This window comes from Microtus pennsylvanicus, chromosome 14 (assembly GCF_037038515.1).
Source record: "Microtus pennsylvanicus isolate mMicPen1 chromosome 14, mMicPen1.hap1, whole genome shotgun sequence".
Classification (NCBI taxonomy): Eukaryota; Metazoa; Chordata; class Mammalia; order Rodentia; family Cricetidae; genus Microtus; species Microtus pennsylvanicus.
Window position 1 is genome coordinate 16286324 of NC_134592.1, and position 15042 is coordinate 16301365.

Consider the following 15042-nt stretch of genomic DNA (forward strand, 5'->3'; position numbering starts at 1 on the left):
GGAGGTGGTGAGTGGGGACAAGACCTGAACACACTAAGTAGCCTTTTACAGTAAAGCCTTTCACATTGTTCCCATTGCTTCTGATATCATGAGGATGCTTTGGAATGTCATTTTCTTTTTCTTCTTTTCCCCAAACTTTTAATGTCCTTTTAATTCCTCAATAGCATATCAACCCTAATTGAGTTTCCAGTAATTAAAATTTTCATATTCAATATTTCATCTCTCATGAAACCATTTTAAGTACTTCTGAGTTATTTTAACTTGATATTTCTAAGCTATTAAATAACCCAAGACAGTGTTTTATTTTGATACGCTTGCTTGGACTCTTCCATCAGCAATGCTGTAGACAGTGAGTATTTATCAGACTTTAGTTGCTGATAATGATGCTTTTCTTAAACAACTTATTATGTGAGACAAGGATACCGTATGGCTTTTCACAAAGTAAATATTCCTTCGAATGTTGCTATGAGGACAAAATACAAAATGGCCATCTAAAACTATGCACTGTCCTGCAGTTATGAGTCAACCCACTTGAAATGATGGCTATAGACTTCTGTCAATACTAGTTGTGGGAAACTGACAGACTTGATGGCTTGGTTATTAAGCAAAACCTTTCCACATCCTCGTTGTTCTGCTAGCTGTCTGTGGATGAGAGCGCAGAGGCGGTGTAGTGTAGTGAGTGGTGGGACAAGAATTCCTGACGGACCCCTTCTATTTTTCTGTTAAATACTTGAGTAGGTCATGGGCTAGGGATGAGACTAGGTTCGTTGTGGGATGCTGGAAGAGAAAAAAGACAAAGTTGGCTCACAGGGCATAAAGATGCTGGAATGCAGGCACACACTAGGGCAAAGGTGTGGCCAGACAAGAGGAAAGGCAGGTTTGCTAACAGTGCCTGCACAGTGTTTACTCACGGGACACTGTCTTCAAGCTAATAGGACAACACATGGGACAAGGGGAGGTTCATGAACTCAGAGACCCAATGAGACTGGCAAGCTGCCAACCCTGGAGTCAGAGAAAGGCAGCTGGAAGATCGGACTCAGACACCTGAAGTAGACAGGGAAGCAGCCCAGGCAGAGTGCACAAAAGGCCATTAGGAAATAAGGTGTTCTTCAAGAAATGGAGAGAGGCTGGGTGTGAAGACACACACCTTTAATCCCAGCTCTCAGGAGGTAAAGGTAGGTGTATCTCTGTGAGCCCTAGGCCAGCCAGAGTTACTGGGCTCTCAGAAACAAACAAACAAACAAACAAACAAAACAAAGAAAAAACCAAACCAGAGACCAAGACTTTGATTGCATATGGCACATGTATATGTGAACACACAAACCAAAAATTAAAACGTGTGTAGATGTCTGCTGTCAAGCCTGAAGACCTAATTTTAATCCCCAGGACCCTTGCAGTGGAAGGAGATAAATGACTCCAGAAAGTTGTCCTCTGACCTGAAAGAATCAAGGTCAAAAGTCTGCAATGGGGCTGGAAGTGTGGCTCATGGCACAATGCCTGCCTAGAATGGCCAAGGTCCTTGGTTTCAGCATGGGAAATTAGGGTCACAGGAAGATTAATAAATGCCTAAAATGAGAAGGGTTAGGAAATCATCATGACTTACATTGTGAATTGCAAAGGAAAGAAAAACAGGTTGAAGGCTATGATATAGAATAAGTACACCTACCCACGGTACAGAAACAGGTAAAGAATATCTACTTGAATGTGGCCACTGGTGAAATAGCGCAATAGTGGCATGACTATTATACGTCTAACCAACTGACTGGATTTGGCCTGTCCTACAGGAGGGAATTCATAACTGGCAATGTTAAACTGGTCAAAAGGCCCTGACTAGGGAGGTCACTGGCTGCTAGGGGAACCTACTGTTGCTCTGCTAAACGGTCATGTTGACAGATTGACTTCCAAATATTTATGTTTGTACCCACAGATTAATGCTGCTCTTAACCATGTTGAGAGACGCTTTTTGCAAAAGGGAGCAATTAATGAAGAGCTGATGCCCAGATGGGAGACCTAGACCAACTGCCCCACACCTCCAAGGCTCAGGGAACCAGGCAGAAAAGGAGATGGAAAGAATTTAAGAGCTGGAGGATAGGGAGGAATGCTGTGAAATGTTGTCTTCTGGATATAATGTGTGTTGCACTGATGACCTCAATACAGCTGTGTCACCTGCAAACGATCAAGCCAGTCAAAAATCCAGCATGGACAGGCCCACCTCTAGCAGAAGAGCTACTGGCTGCTGAGGGAGGGAGAATCGTTGTTCTTCGGGGATCTGACACAAGCGTGTTGCCCATGCTTCAGTAGATGGCTTCACTGACACTCATATATTCACACACACACACACACACACACACACACACACACACACACACACACTCAGACAGGCAACATTAATTGGAGCCAGTGCCAAACAAATACAATAAAGATAAAGTCTGAATATAAGTGCTCACCTCTATTTCTGTAACTTTCTCAGAAGGATTATCAATTAAGAAACGTGCTAAAGTCCCAGGAGTTGTTCTGTAAGTTAGAATGATTGAGTTTTTCGGGTCCTGACACCACTGAATAAAGAGATCCCTTGAGAATCCACACTCAAGGTCAGGCTGGCTGGCAAGTACAACTTTGGGGCTTGGAACTCGAGCCAAGTCAGAAAGACCATGGCACAGAGAGAGATGGCGAAACTGAAATGGGTTATTTCTTTTGTCTTCAAAACATCTCATTAATTTATCACTCATCCATTCTACCTAAAACAAGGAGGAAAATGACAATAATTAGAAAATGCCATAGATGTGAGATATTTAACAATAATAAAATTTTAAGTCTTTCCCCCAACTAATTGATTAAATTTGTGCTATTTGGACAAGTAGCTAATAGGTTTTTTTCCCCATTAGATTCTCCTACTCCAGTTTTTAATCCTTCAACAAAGAAACAAACAAAAAGAAAAAAAAAAAACAATTTTGTTGACTGTGGTGGTGCATGCCTTTAATCACGACACTCGGGAGACAGGAGCAGGCGGATCTGACTTTGAGGCCAGACTGGTCTAGAGAGCAAGTTCCAAGGCCAGGGATACACTGAGAATCTCTGTCTTGAAAAACAGTAACAATTTGCAGTGTTTCACTTATGTCAGCTTAAATCTTTCTGAGAAGAGAATGGTGTTCTAAATCAATATTGGAACCTAGGTATCAATGCTTGGAGGGGAAAGAATTCATTTTAAAAATGATGAGGCCGGGTGATGGTGGTGCACGCTTTTATTCCCAGCACTCGGAAAGCAGAGGCAAGCAGATCTCTGTGAGTTCAAGGCTAGCCTGCTCTACAGAGTGAGTTCTAGAACAGGCTCCAAAGCTACAGAGAAACTCTGCCTCAGAAAAATAAATAAATAAATAAATAATAAATTCTAGCACTGATATTTTATTTTTACCCCCATTTTACAGATCAGAAAACCAAGAGTTAGAAAACAAGCAACTTCATCAACCTGTAAAATACAAACTTTAGGCTTAAATGAAATGTATGCGAAGAACACAGGACACTAAGCAGTTAACTTCAGCTGCTATTATTATCAATTGTAGAAAAGTAATATCTGATGGGCAATTAAGACACTACACTTAACCTCTTTCTTCAATGTCACACGAGAACAAACCTGTGACTTGGAAAACTCCACCACGTTGTAACTGACATTATTCAGGAGTGCCAGTGAATAAACACCCAGCCCTGCATCTTTAGTTCTCCAAATCTGATCAAGAAGCTGAGCAAGCTCCAGAACTCGGCCTGCCGTGTCCACCGCTATGAGCACGTTTCCATCACCCCGAAGAGTTTCCAGGACATTTGCTTAAACAAGAACAGAAGATCCCTATAAAACAAGTGCTTTGTAACAAAATTGGACACAATTCCCCAGTGCCGTTTATAAAGATTGTATAAGTAGTTACTAGGACACATATAAAGAGTACTTGTTCACATCAACATAATTACCTTTGACTTGATTAAATGTATCTAAGAATAAAACACACGATACATGTTTTGTATGCATGTATGTAGAATAAAACACAGAACATGTTCCCTTCCAAGAAGAAAAGCATCCTTAGAAATAGATGTCCTTGTTCTCAAAGTCAGTTTGAAGTGTTGGATAAACTTCAAGCAAACTCTACCTAGCAAACACACACGCGCACACACACACACACACACACGAACTGAGGAGCTTCTTAAAGTTAGTGAGTTGGTAAGTAGACAGATGAGAGTGCTTGCTCCCATGTTTAAAAGTGGAACAGCTTTCCTGTTGCCATCACATATGGCTTATAAAAAATAACACAAAGCACAGCAGAAAGAGTCAAAGCAGAAGCACCTCAGCAAAGTCAAGCTAACTCTATGGGAAGAGAACACACAGACCTTGTGCACTCTCATCCTCTCTTGGGTACCCTCCCACTGTTCTTTGGAGCTATACATATGCATGCTATACAAAGACCAGCGATTGCCTCCGAGAGCTATCCATGTGCTGAGTGGTCGAGGAAGCCAACGTTTAGAGAGAGAGCATCTTGACATGGTCATATTAGCATCTCTCAAAACCAAACCACATCAAACCAAACCAAACCAGACCAGACCAGACCAGACCAAGCCAAACCAACACCACAGGAGTTATGGGCCCAGCAAAACAGCTCAGTGGGTTAAGGTGCTTGTTGCCAAGCCTTCATCCTGAAGACATAGATGGTGGGAGGAGACACCTCTCTTCTACAAGTTGTCCTCTGACCTCTACCGGCACTCTGTGGCAAGCATACACATATACATACATACACTGTAAAAACTTAAAAGATATAATTAGAAAATTAATTATTGGAGTTAGCCAATCTCTTCCAACATAGCTAGACAGAATAATCAGGAATTGCTGTCTACACACTTGAACAGCTATCCCGACAGAATACTAGACATACGTACTCAGGAGCTGCTCGTCTCTCTGTTTCCTTCTAGGCTGCACATACGTAGCATTAAATGAATCTGTGATAAGTAGAGAGGGTCTGCTTAGCATTTCCAGGGAACATCCATTTAAGTGGCTATAACAAAGTTTAAAGAGGAAGAATACCTGTCATTTCAAATGAACACTGATAGCTAACCTATTACAAAAGTACTGCTTTTCAAAGCACCCCCAACTATAAACATATGCATGCTTGATTTTATATGCACTGGTGTTTTGCCATACTGGAGTTACAGATAGTTGTGAACTGCCACATGGGTGCTGGGTATTGAACCTGGGTCCTCTGGAAGAGCTCTCAACCACTGAGCCATCTCTCCAGCAGCATGTATTTGATTTTTAAAAAAATCTCATAAATTCAAAAAAGTTTGAGGAAACTAAAAATATTCTAGAGGATCACTTAAAGACAAATGATATGATACATTGGACATATCCCTTTAAACACACAAATTTTCTTGTGTATCCATATATGCATTTAGAACATAGATATCTTATAGATATTCCTATATATTCATTTCTTTCTTCTGGATTTTTCCCATGACATTAATATTTTTCTTTCTAAACCCAACTTTTAGAATTGTAAAAACCTTCTGCATGACATTTGATTTTAGAGGAATGGGCTGTATGCAGCCCAGGTGATGTCACAATATCTTGAGTAATTCCTAGTTTTACATGTATGTAAATCTTTGGCTAATTACTACAGTATTTTTATCGTTGTATAGTGTAGGTTACTGTTTTAAATCTGTGTACAATCAAATTCAGCAGTCTTCTTTTGTAAGCACATCACCTTTGTGTGGGCAGGGCACAGCAACACTGCTTCCTTTTTCAGTTAACTCTAAATCCACCTAAAATTTATTCTTGTACTTTCTAAAGTGGTTGAATTCGTTCACCATTTACTCATTTACATTTTCAACCTTCTCATCCACCCATGATTACAACTCTAAATTCAATCTGTTAGTCCTTACTGTTTAGACCTTAAGATGACTGTAATCTAACACAAAATAGCCATGGGTTTAATGTACAGTTGTAGCAAAGGAAGCCTGTAGGACAGTGAACACACTCACAAAATTTACAGTATTTTTCTGAATATCAAATGAATACTGTAAAATTATAACCATTATGTTCCCCTTTAAAGGAAATCTGTCATCAAGTATCATTAAATTAGATGGCAATTACTATCCAGCCTCCAAAGAAAAGAATCAAATGTTCTATCAAAAAGTAAGTCAAGATCATATAAAATATAATTTAATATATAAAAAATTCACTTTCAACATCTCCAGGGAAATATCTGCATTATAGGATAGTTACTGACATATAAAGTTTAAAGCCCTTATGTCCTATAATGAACCTGTCAATCTACAATGAAAATACTCAGTACTTGACATTTTTAAAGTGCTGTAGAGTTCTGATGAGAAACTAAAAAGTTGCTCCTGATTTTTCCTTCAGTGACTGGAACAGTGGTGGTGCTGCCTTCAGCGCTTATCTAGATATACCTACATCTCCCTCTTGTGGTTGAAGTCAACGGCATACACGATTTCCTCTTCTCCATCTTTGACTATTTTCCATATTGTTCCTCCTATCATATGGCCAGCTGGCAGGGGTGTGATAGACAAACCATGTCCTTTGCCTACATAACAAAATAATGACAATACTCAGATTTTTTCACAATCCCAAGGACAGATGTATTTCTAAGTTATGTTAACAGCAACATGCTCATTGGCATATAATTCAGATGTTAAAATGCTTACAGCGAAAAGAAACCCCCTCTCATGTCTCCAGCTACTCTACTCCCTTAACAGAGACAATCATTTTTCTCATTTCATTGTGCGTAGCCCAGAGGTAATCTATCTGTGCTCACAAACACAAGGCTAGAGACTAGACTGAACAGCAGGCACACTATTACTCAGCTGTATGCTTTATTTGTAGCACCATGGACTGAGCCCAGGGCCCTTTGTATACCAGACAAACACCACTACATTACATCCTCAGGACTAAGTTTTGATATTTGTACTGCACAGGTAATTGCCAAGTTGTTACCACCTCTGTTAACCTAATGGTGGAATAACAACTCAAACCTCATTATAATGAAGAATTTATCTACAGAAAAGCTAAACCCAAGCAAAACTATGAAGACCATACCACTAGTTGTCATTTTGTGGTTTAATCAGCATCAACTGCTGCTCTGTCACTTTTCTTGGGCGTTTTTTTTAATTTTTATTTTTTAGATAGGGTTTCACTATGTACAGCCCAGGCTGTCTGAACTTGCTATGTATCCTAGATGGGCCTTGAACTCAGGATCCTTCTCTCAGGCCTCCAAGAACTGTGATTACAGGCATAAGCACCACACTAGCTACTATGCCATGTTTTTAATGCTAGAGTTCATGTTTAAGAAAACCTGTAACAGGATTCCCTCTTGCAGATTTGATACTTGACATCATTATTAAGTAATACATTTTCTACCTATTTAATTTGCTTAACATCTAGGGCTCTGAGTCATTTTGTCTCCTGAACTTAACTATAAGTTACGAGGATTCAGACATATTAGCTTTGTTCATTTTACACTGTTTCCTACCCAAATATGAGGACACCCAAGCCATTAACATATCGCTAGTATTTAGTTTGAAATATTTTGAAATTCAAATGGAAATTTTAGGTAGAATGTGCTAGTCCCTCCCTTTCCCCCAATCAAGACAGGGTTCCACTCTGTAGCCCTGGCTATCCTGGGACTCACTATGTAGACCAGGCTGGCCTCGAACATACAGAGATCTGCCTGCCTCTGCCTCCCGAGTGCCGGGATTAAAGGTGTTTGCCACCACCTCCCGGCAGAAAGTGCTAATTTTTATTCTCACACCACAATGCCTATAATTTGTATAATATAATCCTCTCAGAAGGCAACTCACTCCACTACTCCAAACTGGGTAGGACGCGGCTAAGGGTGAATTCCTTGCCCAGCATTCTTGAGGCTCTGGGTTGGATTCCAGCACTGTAAAAACTAAAACACTCAAAACAAAAAGAACAAAAAAAGAAAACAGAACTTCCACTCCATTAGTCTACCAACTTACTACGTTACCTTTCAAGTTCACAATCTGAGAGAATTTTAGCTGCTGGATTTTATCAAAGGCTGCATCCACATCATCTAATGTAAAGAGGGTAAAATCTTCCGTATTGTGGCGAGACTAAAAAAAACACAATTCAAAATTAAAAATGATCATGATAGAGCATACAGGCCTCTCTTGTTAACTGCTTCCATTACCTGATAGAGATCATACATGAACATCTGCCCCATTTTGTAAACAGGAATGGTGGCATAGATGGCACAGTTCAGACCCAGCTTCCCCACAGCGAATGGGAGGGCGCCAAGGTGGAGTGGGTCGGGGTGAGACAGGAGCACTGCATCAATCTGGTGAACATGCCTGTGAACACAACCAAGAGGGCAGCTCATCAGTTCTGAAGCAGAAAGGGCGGAACTGCCATCCTGATGCACCTTGGGTCTACACTGAGGCAGAAGAGCAAACCCAAGGCTAAGACAATGACCCCTGAGAATTGTAATTGAAAGCACAAGAGAAAATGAAGACGCCACATTTAAGTTGATCTTGGATGGGTACCACATTTGCTATTAAGTTTAAGAAGTCAGCTTGGAATCGAGAAGATTGTTAAAGGGACAAGACTTAAATGCTCAAATAGTTGTTACTGACTTTGCTTCAGTTTTCTAGCTTGGTGACAGTTGTCATAAATATCATTAACCAGAAAAGTCCTCAGGATTAAAGGAGATTTTGGGGGGTCGGCCTTCAAGTTCTCCTTTTTTTATTTTATTAATAGTAATGCAGCAAATGTAAATGTCTTATTTTTTTCTGACATATTTAGGTGGATACCATTCAAAGAATTAAGTTACAATAGTGACCAAGGTGACACAGAAAATGAGGTAATGTCATGCGGGGACAGCTTTCACAGGGATGTATCAATTTTCTTCAGGTTTTGACAGATTCATGTTCTTTCCAAAAATTAAATAGCACACTTTCTGTGGTCCACTAGCAAAGTAACAACAAAGCTTTACTGAATGTCAAAACCAAAACTTATCAGCCAATCAAAATTTTGCAAATTACAATGTAGCTTTCTATTTTACATACTTACTATTAACTAAAATCACAACAATTACAAGTTAGCTTTCTGCCATAAATAAAACTTTCTATAAATTAAAGAAATGACAGCAACAGTATATAACATCAGAATGACATTATAAAGTGTAAAGTTGAGGATCTGGTTTTGTTTGTTTGTTGTTTGTTTTTTTCAAGACAGGGTTTCTCTGTAGCTTTGGAGCCTGTCCTGGAACTAGCTCTGTAGACCAGGCTGGTCTCGAACTCACAGAGATCCGCCTGCCTCTGCCTCCCAATGATTGGGATTAAAGGTGTGCGCCACCACCGCCCTGTTTTTTAAGTTGATTTAATAAAAGCTAGAACTACAAACTGTAACTTACTTCCTCAGGGAATCAATAATGTCCATAGAGAAGTGTTCATCCCAGCCACAGTCCAACAAAAACCTAAACTCATCAACCTGGAGAAGATAGCAAAGAGCAGACTCTTCTTGGACCCCGGAGAGGGTAGTTAATTTGATGATAGATGTCATCTTTATGGTCCAGTAATGGTTACCTACAAGGTGCTTACAAATAAAAATATAAGTAAGCATAAAGCACAGTCCACGTAATAGGCAAATTATTTCAATTTTTCATGCGCAGAAATTCAAGAGTTTGATTAAAAGCTAGCATTTCCACCACAGCTATATTTAAAAGTACAACCTTGTTTTCAGAGACCTTCACACCCTCCCCAGGGTGGCTGTGTAATAGGGGACTTTGGAATCACTGATCCAGATTTCAATCAACTCTTACATGATTCAGGGCAAATTAATTAACTTTTCCTCACCTAGGGACTCCAGTTAATAAAACATTAGCATTAATATACATATACAGAGGGTAGAGGATTCCAAATAATGTGGAAATTATTTAGACCGTATTGCTCAGTATTAAGTGGTAGTAAATTAAGAACTCAGTCTTCAGGGCTAATCTGTTTTTTCTCTATCTAGCTCGATGACAGTCTTTTTCTCTATACAAGAGGTATTAAATACAGGGACTCTCTTGAAAATCTGATTAAAAACCATGGCTCCTCCTTTCTCCCACAATCCTCAACACACACACACGCACGCACACACACACACACACACACACACACACACACACACACACACACACGAAATGTATATACTCATAGAAACTCAAATAGTTTTCAGGAAGCTAATGTTGACAACACTTGTGCTGCATTGTAAGCAACTGAAAAACATCTTAAGGCTTGCAATTAATTCTCACAGTGTTTGTTTGCAATTCCCCAAACAAATCCTGACACAAAGTAGGCACTCAACTCACACCCAATGCAATGTATGTGGGGATGCCTACCATATATTTTCCAGAAAGATTAATGAGTGTTGTGTTGTTGTAAACTGGTAAAAGCCAGTGAGATGGCTAGGCAGGTAATGTGGGGTCTACAGTTAACAGCTCCAGTTCTCTTTGGTTTATTTATTATCTTTTTGAGACAAGGTCTCATATAATGTAGTTGGCCTCTCTATGTAGCAAAAGACGACTTTAAACGCCTCATCCTCCTACTTACCTCCCCAGTTCCCACATACTAGGATCATAGGCCTGGGTAATCTACCTGACTAGACGTGACCCATCTGATATTAATTAGCAGAAGTACATAGTAGCTGTTCTATTAAGTTAAAATCTGAAATATTGATGTACTTATTTACTTACTTGAGGTATGAGAAATAAACACATACATTTTCTTTTGGTTTGTTTGTTTTCAAGATAGGGTCTTATTATGTAGCCCTGGCTGTCCTGGAACTCACTATATAGACCAGACTGGTCTTGAACTCACAGGGATCTACCTTCCTCTGCCTCAAGATTAAAGGCTTGCAGCACTATGGCTGGCTTAATTTTCTACTCTATAAAAATGCTTATAAATACAGTTTTGAAGATAATCTAGGCACTATTTCCCCTAAAATTTCTATTTGGGAAGGGGCAGTGCTTGAACTCAAACTTGGGGTTCCATGTATGTTAAGCAAGTGCTCTAGCACTGAGCTAAACACCCAACTCTTTAAACATACTTCAGTTCTCAGTGTTATTTAATTATAAACTCAAAACACAAAGTGCTTACAGATATAACTGAATGAACTCCCATTAAAACTTTTCCAGAAAGACCAGAATTCAACATAAGGAAAGTATCATGTAGGTTTAGGCCTTATAGTAAATACGTATCCTTATCAGACATTCATTACCTACTGATATCTCAGCCAAGACATGATAAAATACAAATTCAGAAAAGTTTTTTAATAAATTAAAAAAAAGTCTTGGCAATGTAATATAATTTACTTCTGTTTATAACCATGGTGTTTTAAGTTCTGTCTTTCCCTAGGATCAGAAGGAGCACATGCTTTTTGTTTGTCTGTTTTTGAGACAAGTTCTTACTATGAAGTTTGGTCTTGAGTGGACTATATAATCCAAAAGGCCTCAGGTTCTTTATTCTGCCTCAGCCTCTCAAATGCTAGGATTCCAGGAATGTGCAATCATGACTGGCCTTAAATGTTCCATCTTAAAAAGGAAACATTGGGACTGAAGGACTCAGCAGTGAAGAGCACTTGCTGTTCTCATAGAGACCTGGGTTCAGTTCCAGGTACCCACACAGTGGTTCACAATCATCCATAACTCCAGTTCTAGAGGACCCAAAGCCCTAAACTCCAAAGGCACTAGACACATACGAGACACACATACATACAGATAAAACACTCACATATATTAAATAAAATAAAAAATCTAAAAAAGAGAAACAATTGTAAGGAGTTAAATTTACTAAAGGGATAAAACATATAAATAAAACAATTTAAATTGGTTGTAAACTGCTTACATACACAGTGTAGAAAGTGAATTTTAAAAATTCTCAATTGCTTTTGATACAAAAAAAAACTATGATTACGTATTAAAGATTTATAAGGCCAGGCAGAAAAAGAAAAGATGTTCAAAAGTTTGGAAAAACATCAGCTAAGATACAAAACACAAAGCAAGAGACAGGTGTCAGGGAAGAACTCAGCCTGCCGTGCTTACATAGAAACACAGACAGACTGGCCTAATGTGCAGGACAGGCCCAGCTGAAGTTCCACAGGTAATAATAAACCTAATTTAAAAATTCATTAACAGGAAGAGGGCACGATAGAGGCAACTCTGTACTGGAGGAAAACAGGTGATGCGCATGACTGGACACTAACGGACGCAGACAGAAAAGGGAAAGTACTTAATTAGATCCCTAAACTCTTCACTCCACTTTGCTGATTCTCGTCTTTTGTCCTGACTGTATTTCATATTTCTTTATCAATTCAGTAGTTTTTCACTAAGGAGCCACAGCTGAAGGCCTTCCCTTTATTTCTCTGGGAAATATCAATTTGTCCCCTATCAATTCTGAGTTTTCTCCCTCAGAACACCTCGCACATAGACATCCCTTTTCTGTTCCTCCTGCCAACACCTCAAAATCAGGCCTCATTACCTTACACTTGGCTCTCTCCATTCCTTTCCCTGTAGCTTTTTTTTTTTCTAATGGTCAGATTCATCTAAAACATCCCTACACACATTACCCCTTGCTCAAAAGTCCTTGAAGGCAGAGATGGCAGGATAGCTCAGTGGTTAACGTGAACCTGAGTTCAATCCCTTGTACCCACATGGTAGAAGGAGAGCACCTACTCCAGCAAGCTGTCTCTGACCTTCATCTGTGTACTGTGGAATGTGTGTGTGTGTGTGTGCACACAAAGTTTAAAATAAAAAAAAAACTTAAAAATGTCTTATTGGCTGAGGGGGAAAAATAAAGATAAATAACAGAGTGTTATTACCGGCAAGTGGGGTAAGGCATCATCAGGACGTTGCCTTGACATTAGTTTATTCTTCTCTCAGGGTCTAGATCAAATTTTACCCCCTTACTCATCCCTTTCCCATCATTAGTCTAGACTAAAACAATTCGAGCCATAGATGTAATCTAAAATTTTTCATAGCCACATTTAAAAATAAAGAGGTTGTTTTTTAAAAAGCCTCATTTTTTATTTAACAGTGTCCGAACCATCATTTCAACAGGTGATCACTTAATGAGTCAGTGTCCATTGTCTTTGTACTGTCTCCAAATTCCAGGACATGTCTGTTCAAACCCGCCTCAATTCAAGAGCTCACCAGTGCATGTGGCTAGTGGCTACTGTAATAGCAGAGGTCTGTACTCCAAAGTCAATGCTTTAGACTGGCGAACATTGTGTTTTTGCCACTGCTAAAGAGCAAAGTTGGCACCACCCTGTTTTTAGGTGCATGTCTCAGACTGGATTTTAAAGCTATCACCAAGCATGAAGTCTCCCCAACTAACTAGCCACCCCCACCAGCAAATCAGTTCTCACTAGATGGACGACTATGCAGCATTTACTTCATTTCTCCTGGTCTTCCTTCTCCTGCCCCAGTGGAGGTGCTTGCTGCCTTATCTGAATGACTGCAATCTCATCTAGTTTTCTAGCCTCAAGTTGGTCCTCCATACCCTTATGTCGACACCCCCAACTATGCAGGAGCTTCCTGCTAACTACTGAATACAATCCAAAGTGGAAATCAAGACCCCTCACAAGCTGTCCTCAACCTTCAATTCGCACCTTCAATTTTCGCCAACCACTCTTGCAGGTTTGTTTTAAAAAAAAAAAAAATCTTCCTTAACAATGCCCAACTTTCTCAAGTTTTTAATCCTGGCTCTACATCCAGGAGTGACTTTGTTTTCCCGGGTTTAGCAAACTCCTTTTGCTCCAGCTCAGGTGTAGCCTTTTCATTGTCCCCAGGTAAAGCTGGTTGCTTGATTACTTAGCACAAAGGAGGCACAAAGAATACGTGCAGAACGGATGCCGAATGTCTAAGTGGTCCTCTTCACCTCACCCAAACCAAGCACAGCACTCGCAACTCACAGCAATATAAATACACGCTAGCAGAAAGCAGGGAAAGTCCTCCAGGGTAGTGATTTTGACTTTCTCTGCTGTGTCCCAAATATATACTTGCTTTCTCAAGAATGATCGTGCCTGTTGAGGCCAACCAATGAGAAGTATGCAAAATCCAAGAACTAAGATGGGTCTGGACTAGTCCTGGGGCTTAGAGAGTGGGAGAAGTCTCAAGACTCCTTAGTCGTTCAGGTAAAGAAGGGCTTTGAAACACGCAAGGGAATTGTACATTAAAGGTTAGAGGGTAGGCATAGATAGTGGCTTAAACTCTCCCGGTGACAGGAAGATTATTGGGGTTAGAGCGCTTGACCTCTGGTTTCCTGAAAAGTATATAAACAAGGAAAATAAGAATAAGGTCTCGGCAAACACAATGATCGTGGAAGCACTGAGAGCAACAATTCTGACAAGGCTCTTTGAAGTTAAGGAGCTAGGAGGACACCTGGCCTCTCTGAACCCAAGAAGGGCAGGGAAGGCTTGCGGGTACCGCGGCACCACGGCAAGGAGCCTGGGACTCGGCTTGACCCTTAGCTTCAACACGATGGAAGGTCAGAGGGAGGACCCATAGGCGCGTTACAAACATCCCGAGGTTTCGACCCGTGGAAAAGTCACTTTTCTTTCCCCTCGCGGAACGCTTATTCCAGGAACCACGGAGACGGTCACAACCGAAACCGCGGGAGCGCGTCAGGGAGACACCGGGCCGGTGCAGGAACCCAGTCCCCCGAGGACCTCCACCCAGACCCGAAGGCTCCTTTCTTTTTCCCGTCCTCACCTGCCTGGTCGGGCTCCCCCAGCACCGTCCACCGCCCTTCCCAACCCCCAGTAAAATGCAGGTTCGAGAGCGAGCAGAGCAGGCGCGCGCTCAGCGACGGAGAGCGGCCGGCAGGAGCCCCTGTGTGGTGGCCGCCATCTTGGGCCTGAGGCGAGCGGCGGAGGCGGAGACGACCCGGGCGACACCATCTGTGGGGGGTGGCGGGGGACCGGGTTGGGGAAGACGACAGCGCAGAAGCTCACCAGTCTTGTCAGCGTCGATCCAAGTTTTATCCAGAATC

The 15042-nt window shown here is 40.8% G+C and overlaps 1 protein-coding gene across 2 annotated transcripts in view; it reads right to left on the reverse strand.

Moving 5' to 3' along the window:
- The window catches only part of Cpsf2 (cleavage and polyadenylation specific factor 2), a 28701-nt gene extending 13774 nt beyond the window's left edge, over positions 1-14927 (reverse strand). Inside the window, exons 1-8 of one of the 2 annotated variants that reach the window (XM_075948765.1) lie at positions 14763-14927; positions 9426-9607; positions 8205-8364; positions 8022-8127; positions 6449-6578; positions 4918-5033; positions 3632-3819; positions 2448-2738 (exon numbers count right to left, since the gene is read on the reverse strand). In XM_075948765.1, the coding sequence (XP_075804880.1) occupies positions 2448-2738; positions 3632-3819; positions 4918-5033; positions 6449-6578; positions 8022-8127; positions 8205-8364; positions 9426-9574 (1140 nt within the window). In that variant the 5' untranslated portion in view covers positions 9575-9607; positions 14763-14927. The remainder of the gene's footprint in view (positions 1-2447; positions 2739-3631; positions 3820-4917; positions 5034-6448; positions 6579-8021; positions 8128-8204; positions 8365-9425; positions 9608-14762) is intronic. The other variant, XM_075948766.1, reaches the window with a different exon arrangement.
- Positions 14928-15042: the final 115 nt, after the last annotated feature.